Source organism: Camelus ferus, chromosome 1, assembly GCF_009834535.1.
Source record: "Camelus ferus isolate YT-003-E chromosome 1, BCGSAC_Cfer_1.0, whole genome shotgun sequence".
Taxonomy (NCBI): Eukaryota; Metazoa; Chordata; class Mammalia; order Artiodactyla; family Camelidae; genus Camelus; species Camelus ferus.
In genome coordinates this window covers 80,122,977-80,134,073 of record NC_045696.1, presented here as the reverse complement: position 1 = coordinate 80,134,073, position 11,097 = coordinate 80,122,977, and the positions used below count along the sequence as shown (strand labels likewise).

Below are 11,097 nucleotides of genomic sequence, written 5' to 3'. Positions count from 1 at the left end.
TTTAATGCACTAACTTCAAAGCCAGACTGCTTGAATTCAAGTCCCAGCTCTGAGTGTGTGATCTGGGCAAGTTACTTAGGCCCACTGTGCCTCAAATTCTTCATTTATAATATAGAAATAATAGTGCTTACCTCACTGGATTGTTACAAAGACTGAGTTAATATATATGTAGAATGGTCAGACAGTATGAGTTAGCTATGATGATGATGACGATTCATATATCCACTAGACCAACAGCAAACTAAGCCCATGGACTCCAAAATTTTAACTACAGGAAGAGGTTTTTAATTCTTGCTATATACCAAGCACTGTGCTAAGACTTTTTATACACACAATCACATTTAATTAATGTAACAAGCCCTGAGAGAGGCACTGTTGTTATCCTACTTTTATAGATAAGGAAACTAAAGCTTAAAGAGTTTCAGTAACTTGCCCAATTAGTCTCACAAGTACTAAGTGCCAAAGCCAGGATTGAAACCCAGTAGCCATGGCCAATAGCAGTCCAGGTGAAGAAGATCTACACCTGTATAGAAGTCCACAAACCTGTGAGCAGTAGCAGATTGACAAGAATAATGGTGAAAATAAAAAATAAAAAAACAGCATATTACTTTTGGAATATACTGTAGATAATTGCCAAAAATCAGATTTGGACCAAATATATTTCTTATGTGACAGGTACCGTTCCAAGTGTTTTACATACTAACTAATGTGTGATGATGACGACAAACAATAAAGCTTTGTACACATTATCACATGCAATCTTCACAGAAACTTCATGGGCTAAGGATCATGACCACTTACTAGATCAGGAAACAAACTCATAGGTTAAATGCAGTCTTCAAGGTCACACAGCTAGTAGAGCTCAAGCCTGGATCTGAGCACAGGTCTATGCTCTTAAACACTATGAAAACAGACCCTTAAATTTGGTAAATATACCATCAGTGTCATGAAGTTCAAAATAAAGATCTACAATTAAATACGGGGCTCACTAAATATTCTCTCTTTAAGATTCAAAATACATGTTAGTATGCTAGGAATTCTGAAATGTTTCACAGTTAAAAAAGGAAATCCTGATTAACTCTGTTTAACTCAGCATTTCCCAATCTTATTTAACCATGGAACCCTTTTCAACATGAAACATATACTACAACTCTCCAGGACTAAAATTTGTAAACAGTATATAACACGCTCCTTCCTGCGTGATGGTTTCTTAACGTGGATTACCTGACAGCACAAAAGATTTCAGAATGGAGGGGTTGGAGTGAGAAGAGGAGGAGAGGAGACTGAACAATCATAAAACAAGGCTGTGGAATACTGTTGAAAGGCCTGTGGAGTCCAGCAGACCTGGTTCACAGCCAGCCTTCCAGACCTTCCTGTGTCTGTGAACCAGTTACTCAACCTTGCTGGGCTTCTAGTTCCTTTTTCATTAAATGAGAACATTATCTACTATTTCACAAGATGGCTGTGTTTATTATTCAGTAAATGGATCCATTATTATACAGGTATCTGCCAGTAATCTTATTCTATTAAAAGCAGATCATCTTTTAAAATCAGAATTGGTTTTTCTTGCTAAGAAAATCAAGGAAGTCGGGATTATTGCTGCTCTGGACTTGCTTTTCTCTAACAGGGAAGAACTATGCCATGAAATGGAAGTGATTGAAACTTTGGGACAGAGTGATCCTACCTTAGAACTGATGCATAAACTAGGAATAGTGAAATGATTATGTTGCATTTTAGAAAAGTAGACTTCAGAATGGTCAAAGAAAATATAATTTGAGTCCCTGAGCAGGGACAATATTAGGGAATGGCAGCACAAATGTCAGCCAAATTAATTTCTCATGGGATATTCATCAGTTATCCATTCAGGAGGAAAAGGGAAAGGTAGAATGATACCATATAAACATGGGAATTCACCAGTGATCTTTTAAGGAGATGGCCTGTAATTATAACTATTTACCTAGAAACAGAAACATGATTCTTTACAAACACAAAAACAAGAACAAAGTTTCAAAAATATTATGAGGAAGTTAGAAACCCAGAAAACAGCAAGGCTTGCAAAAAAAAGTTGCAAAGGACAACAAAAAGCCATTTTTGGAAAATTCAGAAAAGAAGCACATGAAAGCATTAGGTCTGCCCTCTAGGGCAAATGGAGTAACACGGAGGACTGAAAGAAAGCGAAACCATGAATTCCTATTTTCTCTATCACGAATGATCTTCAAGCCCTCCCTCTAAAAAATCCTCCAAAACAAAAATCCTAAAATATTAAGAGGGAAATTGTGTCTATAATAGGTGAAAAAGCTTATGATTTGGTGGGAAGCTTGTACATAAAGAAATATCAACATAAGGAAAGAAACAAGGGCCATAAAAGAAAAACAAAGTGCTAGTAGAGTGTAAAGGAGAGAGAAATTAAGGTTGAGGAAAAGGGAGACGTTTCCAAAAGAAATGATTTTTGAGTAGGTGTTGAAAGATGTGTGGGATGTTGGCTAAAGTGAGAAGGCTGGAGGGCATGTGAGGCAGAGGAGACAACAGAAGAAAAGGTGTCAGGATTGTCGTGGGAACACTGTGAGGCTAGATTCAGCAGAGTAGTACCAGGTTGTAGCAGGCCCTAAGTGCTGGCTAAGGAACTTAGTACTTTTACTCTGCCACTATCCTAGGGAACAGAAATTCGGTCTCGGGGTGATGGTGGGGTGGGGGACGGTGTTCACTGGAGGGTTAACAGTCAAATTTGAGCAGAACAGGGAGCACAGAGATCATTCTACAACTTTGAGTTGATTCTCCTGATCAATGCAAGTCAAATAAATGTACGCTAAGCATATATCCAGATTTATCTGGACATTGTTCTGGTTTAAAAGGGTTGTCCTGGCATGATTATTAATAGCAGCCCATATCACTCTCAAAAATGTCATGGTTTGGCTAATAAATTATATGGCTACCTAGGTCTATGTAACCTGGGGACTATCTCTCTGTGCTTAATAGAAATAACAATAAAAAAAACATGTATTCAAGTAGTTACAAACTATAGAGAGGAGAACTTCCCAATAGGTAGGTCGCTATTGGGTTACAGATGGGCTGTAGGATATTGATAGTTAGGTGTTTTATAGAGGTAAGAACTTAAAACCATTTTTTAAAACTATTCAAAATTTATCAGATTTGGCATTCTATTTGAGAACCATTTATATAATTCTCTTTATAAATCTTGTGAATTCGATCACTCAAGCCCTTAGATTCCCCGCTGGTATTTCTTCTAGTTTCCCCTGGCAAACTTTACAAATGTCATCAAGCCTCTGACATGAAAAAAGATTGGGAAACACTAGTGGAGATTAATTTAACAGTGAGAGCTCAAAAGTCAGGATACAGTGTATTCGGGACAAAGTTATCATGAGCACTCTGACATGCACGGCCACAGCCATGAGGGGCCTGTCAGAGAGACAGCACCAGGGACAAAAAGGGGCAACTCCGTCATGGAGGACTTTGTTTTCATGTCACCCTGGCCTGGCAGTGAGAACACGAAACTAAGTTCAGAAATTTTTATTCTAGTCTCTGTTTTACCAGTATAACTAATCATGTGATCTTGGGGATATCATTGACCCTTTCTGAACCTGTTTCCTCACTTGACAAATGGAAAAAAACTAATGCCAGCCAGTCATTTATTGCAAAAATAAAATGAGATGAGGTAACTAAAACCCTTTGTAAAACCTAGAGTGCAATATAACTGTAAGGTATAATAAAAAAAAAATTGTTCCTTAGGGTCTCATTTCTCTTAGGGCTAGCCTGTTGTTCTTCTCCCTGGTGACCCCCTGGGCTTTCCCTGGTAGGATCCCCCAATCCTCCCCTCCCTCCATACACATTCATTCCCACTACTCCCACACCATCAGGTTCACTGACCTTTCCCAAATCCTTATCTGAAGCTCAGCTGTCTGTCTCTCTCTCTCCCAAGCCCTAGTCTTGTATGTGCAAACTATTTACGAACAGCTATCCTTAAACCACTCCCACGGACACTTTAAAGCAAGGTCCCAAACCCTGTTACCTCCACCCCCAGATCTGCTCCTTTTCCTAATTAGGGTCATCATCACCAGCAACCCAGTTACTCCAGGGTCTGTCCTAGGAGTCATCTTTGACTCCTTCACTCCATATTATCCCCTCCATCAGCAGCTCTGTCAGCTTGACTCTAAACCTGTCCATTTTATTACTTCATATCTCACCTCTCACCTGGATAATTGCTTCCCAGGTGGTCTCTGGCCCTGATTTGCATTCTTACACTCTAGTCTCTACACTGCCACTGAGAAAGACTATACTCAGACACAGGTCTGACCACGTGATTTCCCTGCTAAAAATCTTTCAGTGGCTCCTTTCTTGGCCCATTGGGCCCTTCATTATTTGGCCTGTGCTTCCTTCCTACCTCATCTCTCTGACTTCTGAGCTTTATGCTCCAGCCACTTTGAACCACTTTAGTGCCTTTGCTTGTACCATCCTCTCCCATTGGAACATCCCCTTTGGCTGGAATGCCTTTTACACCCTCCTTTCTCATCCTCTTCTCCCCCCACCTCTTTCACTCAACTAGCTCTTATGGAAAGTCAGCCACGCACAGTGGTGAAGCTCTTGAGCTCACAGTAAGGCTGGAGTAGTAGTGTGACTCCACCTCCACAATAAACTTTGCTATTGTGAGCAATTTACTTTTCTTTGGATTTCAGTTTCCTCCTTTGTAAGATAAGGAAAAGAAATACACCCACCTCATAGAATTATAGCATGGACTGAATGAATTGCATGAAAAGCACATAGCACCATCTCTGGCACAGAGTAAATGCTCAGTATATGCTTAATAGATTTTTTTTTAACTGTAAACAGTCAAGCTTGATAATTCAGAGTAGATGTCAATGTGAAAGGAAAACAGTTCCTAATGCCCAGGTCTAGATGATGTCCTTTTTAAGCCTCCTATAGCAACCCATATATGCCTCTATCACAACCTTTCTATCATTCAAGTGCACACTCTGTAACTGCAGTAGGTTTATCTCCCTTCACTAGACTATAAACTCTTCAAGATTAGGTTTATGTCTTATCCTGTTTCACCAGCTCCCAGCACTGGTGTTCAGTTAATAGTCATTGAATTAATGATGATTTCCAAATGGTAGAATTTTAATTTTATTTTGGAAACACTGAAAGATAGATTGTTAAAATTTCATAGTATGACACATCTTTGATTAGGTAGAGAATATAGCTAGGTTTGCCACTTGGAAATTTAATTACATTTTAATTCTTTATAAACATAAATGAAGGAGAAAAGAAGTGGTAGATAGTTCCCATGTAGCTTTATTTGGCAGTAGAAGTAAAGATATGCTCACAAATTTAAAAGATGTAAGTGCGTATTAATAGAATGTTTAAGAATGATTATTATACTTTCACACCTCCCAGAAATGTTTTCACATCAAGCACAAAGCCACATGTTAGAAATAGGATGTCCCATTAAAATAAAGTAATAGTGATGGCATTTCTGCATTCAGGGCCATATTTGTTGAGTTCTAGGAAAAGTAAAAAGGAGAACTATAAATTAGGCATTGTCTTACACACTTGTAGCTAGATCAGTCTGACCTTAATGTTTGATTGGATCCACTGGGAGGTACTATCTACAGAAACCAACTCATATTGCTCACCTGTCAGAACTAATACTGATAAAATACTGTTCTCTGAAGCTAGTCTTAAAGCCATTTGGCTGCCAGGTGTTTAAAGAAAATCTCATTAAATCAGGTAAAAATTATTATGCTTGGCAAAATCTCTAATTTACATGAGGAAATATATATCAACGCATATCTAGAAGGCAGTAGACAAACTTATTATTTACTAATGTGTTGAAGTTAAATTTACCTGACAGTAGTAAACATTCCAGTTCACGAATCGTTATGAAAAAGGTTAGCAAGTTGGAGTTCTGCATAGTGTCCAGCTGAGCTGTCACTTAAACCACATCAACACAGCCCAAAGGCACATCATGCACAGAGAATTCAGATGAGATCACGTTAGATTTCACATCACTTTGTAGGATGAAAAACCTAGCTCCACTAGTCCAAAAGCACTATTTATAAGGAATAGGGGGAACATTCAGCAAAAATACCAGTTTCAGTAACCTCTCTTTCACATTACGTTGTTGAAAAGATACATAGGACAAGAACTAGTAAGTTAGGAAATGTTCCAGATAAGACAAAAGCCATGCTCTGGCTCTGAATTCCTTTGAGATACCATTATTACCACTAGTCATCATCTTTATCACCCATCTGAACTGTGCGTAACCACTCCCTCGTATGAGCTCCTGTAAATGCACCTTTTCTGTAAAACCTGTCAGCTCCTGCCTTTTTAACAGCTGTATATTAACATGGCTTCTCCATTCTACTAGGTTGCAGTTTCTTGTAGCTCAGACTCACATAGTAAGCTTTCAATCTGTGTTACATCTAACTGACTGAGCCTGAAGCCTGCCACTGTGACAGCTGTCAAAGGATACAGGATGCCTTTTTAAGGAAATCTATTTTCTTCATAGAACAATATTAAAATATTAATCACATTGACATGCATATACACATCAATTCTACTTTAGAAGTAGAAAACCTACTGCCAAAAAAGGTTTTTAAATAATTTCTTAATAATTCCATGTTCATTGCAGAAAAACTAAACTACACAGATAGGAAAACTGAAGATACAATCTTATGGCCCAGAAAAAAAAAATCACTATATTTTAAATTATATTATTTTGCTTTTTCTATACATACACATATAGATATACATAGCTATTATGTTTTGATATATAGATATTTTAAATGGGACAACAGCATATATGCTGTTTTGTAGCATTTTTCCACTCAATGCACAGTACAAATCATTTGTAGACTATTAAACATTATTTTTACAACCTAAATTTTTGACTGCATTTTCCAAAATATAAGTTTACAATAATTTACGTAACCTCTTACTGTTCTTAAGTTTTCATTCTTTTAAATAATGCTGCAAAAAAAGAAAGAAAGGTTGGTGGAAGTTCCTTCATATTTCTCATAGATGGTAGTGCTTTTGGACTAGTTAAAAAAGATTTTTGAACCTGTGAAATGTTTCCATCTCTATAGCTACAGCTTTATCTATATCCATGATCACCTAAAATAAATCCATCCAGAGGGATTGCTGGGTCAAAGAATAAATATGCTTCTACAGCTTCCGATGTCAAACTGTCTTCAAAAAAGTTGTGATAATTGACATTTTCTTCAGCAGTGTACACTTCTCAGTATCTCCACCCATACTGGGATTACCTTTTTTAAAAAGATCTTGGTTTGCATAGCATTTTGAAATGTCTTCAGAACTTGCCCCAGACTCCCTCCTTTTGTTCCTCTAGTCTCCTGCTGCCGAATCTACATCTAAACCACTCTCCACTGCACTTCCCAGACCTACTTTTGTTTGTGCTTTTCTACTTAAGTCTCATGTTGGCTTTGCTGTAACACTGAAAGTTGCTTAGGTAGTATTTTATCCCCTTAGGCTCTTAGAACTAAAGTATCAACTGACTAATCTGGTAAACTAATCCATTCTAATGTAAAGGGGCTCATTTCTAGCAACAAGTATGCAATATAACGAGCAGTTTAAGGAAAATACATTCTCTACATCAGCAGTGTGTTCTCAAATTTGGCTGCACATTGATATCATGTTGGGAGCTTTTAAAAATACTACTGCCTGGGACTCACCTCCTAGACATTCTGAATAAATTTGGCATATGGTATGACATGGGCATCAGGACTTTTGAAGGCTCCCTAGGTGGCTCTAATGTGGCATCTGTGTTTGAGATGACTTGAGGAAGACCCTGAGTAGCTTCTTCTTAGGTAATATTGGAGGACCTCAAGGAAGAAAAGTACAATGAACATAATCTCAGTTATCTGACTCATCTGCACAAGATAAAGGAGATAAGAAGGGGCAGCAAGAAGTGAAGCATTTGCCATTGACAACAGAATAAAAGTAGCATTCATATTTCTTGATGCTAGGCAGGTGTCTGCTGTGTTAGGAAGGAGGCCGAGCTTCACCTTTGAAGAAGCTTCCAGTTCCTTCTATAACTGACCCAATCAACTCAAACTAAAATAATCTGGGTAACAAACTTTTTGCTATGCGATTCAGTGGTAATTCTCTAGGTACCAATGAGATAAAAGCAACTTCCAATTTACATTTCTTTTATCATTTCAACAAAATTGAGCAACACCACAGATTCTCCCCACAATCCACAGTGGCCCTTTGGGACAACTCTTAGAAGAATAACTACAACCAGTTCCAGCCATTTAAATACATTACCAAACCTCACAGCAACCTTAATGGTAGCCACTAGCCCTGTTTTATCAGGAAAACTGAGAATCAGAGGTTAGTAAATGGTGTGGCTGAGGTGGCATTCAGGGAAGCATGACTCTAACAGTTATGCTCTATTTACTAACTTGTGTCAAGCCACATTGACTTTTCCCCAGGACAATCTGAAGTGACATTAATAAACTGCTTTCCTGGATAGAATATGCTTCCTTGTGGTCTGAATGATCTTTCTGATATTTTACAATTCAGAAGACAAGTGATGAGAGCCACTTCTGTACAAACCTACTCCTAAGTCACAGTGGTAAGCGAGGACACTCTGTTATCTTCCCCATCTCTGTGACCTGGCGTTACACATGTTATCATTCCCAAACACCAGCTGAGGGCACATTCTGCAGAGGTCCATAGGGCCCAAATGCCTTAATGGATTGGGGCCTCACTGGGGAAGAAAGGCTTTTTTCCAGGCCTGGCTTTTCCTAGATTATTTGATAGAGAAGATTTCCTTGGTGACCAGAAAAGTAAGAATAATCTCTGTGACCAATATAGTAGTTTGATTCTTTTTTTCTGTTTTTCTTATTCTTATTATTAGTCACTACTCTTTTTATTGTAGAAGGCCATTTAAGCCATCCAGGTTAATACCACTGTATCCCAGAATCTTTAAAGGGTGTTACTCCCCAGTTACAACATTTCTAGAGGAAGGGAGAGACTGTAGGGCCTCCTACATGAAGACTGTCTTTCTTGGAACCAATACTAGAGAAGGGGATGGTCATTCTTCGCCCATGTCAACATTATAGTAAGCAGAAGGGAAGGAAGAGGCTCTATAGCTAAAAGACAACAGGGGACTTGGGGGTGGAGAAAGTGGCTGGACTCAAGAAAAGCAAGTCCTCCTACGAATGTGGTATAGTACCCTAGACAAGGGGCTTTTTGATAGGACACAGCCTCAGAGACTACACACAATTAGGAAGGACAGGGAAAAGGAAATTTACCCTCTGGGAAAATTATGAGTTTTTTTTTCTCTCTCTTTAGTTGTCATTTCTGAAAGAAGTTTACAAAAATAACCTGAGATTAAAGCCCATGGTTGGGGAAAGGGAGGAGACTTAGTTTGCTAGGTGGGTTAGGAATTAGGTAGAGCAGGCTGTAGTCCAGGACTCAACCTTGACTACAGACTGTAGTTTAGATTTTTAGATTGTCTGGCACTAAAAATAATGCCTCTTACATAGAATAAACCAGAGAGTTACATTTTCCTGTCTGTGAGGTTAAAAAGATACAAGACCATGATACAGTAGAGAGAAATGTTACCCTGCCAGTGTAAGCGAAGATATCCTGGTTCAGGCAAAGGTTATCTCCTCCACAAAGACATAAACTAGATGCTGCAGGGCAGGCAGAAAACAAATGCATCATGCAAATACCGGCTGCCACCACCTCCCTGGCCTCTTCTCCAGATAGCTAGGCCCCTTGGCCTCCTTTCTTGGACTGAGTTGCTGAGTACCACACGTCAGCTGTGAGACTGGTGCTGTTCCCCAAGTGCTTGGATGAGCCCTGCCTGCTGCCCCTGCGAATGGACAGTACCACTGCCGCTGGGGACCGTGGGAGATCACCCGTGTCCCTGTCTGCTTTTAAGGTGGCTGCATTGTCAGGAACCAGAACCTGTTTTTCCCAGGAGCCTTCCTATAACATTTAACTCACTCTCTGCCGCCCCCTATAGAAGAGCAAAACTGGGGGAGGGGTGGTTTATAAAATGCTGCAAAATTGGTTTTTGACGTAGCAAACCAAGAAAGTGGGGGACATTTTGAAAAGATGAAGGATTAAACAGTCAAAATCTATTCAAGAACTTCACCTTCTCCGTTACCAACACAGAAGAAGAGACACAGATCTAGCCCGCTGGTAGCAAGGAGGCGAATGCGACACCCTGAAAATGCCAGCCTGAACCACCTTAAAAAGCGATCGCCTCACTGCGTTAGAAAAATATGCATTCTCGTGGGACAAGGTTCGGCAATTCTGTTTCCCCTTTAAATATTGCTTAAGAAGAAGGAATGAGAATCAGCACATCTCACCACTTGCTGTGCGCTCCGGAAAGTGGCGTCCAGCAGCATCAGCTTCCAGGGATCGGACACGGAGCTGGGCAAGGGGATGTAGATATAATAGGCGGCCAGCGCCACCAAAGCGGTGAGCAGGACACAGGACGACCTCATCCTCCCCCGGCTCCGCTCGCCCGCCGGGCTGACTAGGAGGAAGGGGCAATGCCACCCAAAGACCTCCAGCAAGTTTCTGCAAGGGCCAGCCGCTCATTCACCGGTTTCTTATATGCCCGGGAGCCAATCAGAGGCGGCGTCTGGAGGAAGTCGCAGCGCTGACGTGCCCCCTCTACGGTGTCCTGGCAAACTGTTACGGTCACTCCAGGTTTGAGAAAGCTCCGGGGCTGCGCTAGGCGCAGCATAGCGGACTCTGGAGGACACGGATCTGTATTGCATGCCTGTGACCAAGGGCTCCCTCCAGAAGATTCCCAAAGGGAAACACGCCCGGAACAGTTTCAGTGTAATGAGTTTCTGTCTGTCCAAACCACGTGGGCTGTTCTGACTCAAAATGGGAGTCAGATATGAGAAAGATAATTTAAAAGTAGCTGTCTTCTACAGCTATATTTGCAAAGGACTGTAAATTCTAGCTGATATGTGGTGAGAGAAGAGAATAAATTCTTACAGCTCAAGCAATGACAAGCCAGTAGTACACCTAGCACCCAAATCTTGGTTTCCCATCTCATTCTCCAATAAAAGGAACCACAACTCTTTGTCA

General features: G+C 40.1%; 1 protein-coding gene across 2 annotated transcripts in view; it reads right to left on the bottom strand.

Moving 5' to 3' along the window:
• The window catches only part of NCEH1 (neutral cholesterol ester hydrolase 1), an 85,561-nt gene that overhangs the window by 44,136 nt on the left and 30,328 nt on the right, over positions 1 to 11,097 (bottom strand). The window contains exon 1 of one of the 2 annotated variants that reach the window (XM_006188099.3): positions 10,362 to 11,025. The exons of the other annotated variant lie outside the window; for it this stretch is intronic. Coding sequence (XP_006188161.3) covers positions 10,362 to 10,499 — 138 coding nt within the window. The 5' untranslated portion in view covers positions 10,500 to 11,025. Of the gene's footprint in view, positions 1 to 10,361; positions 11,026 to 11,097 lie in introns of those variants that run through there. 2 annotated transcript variants of the gene reach the window in all.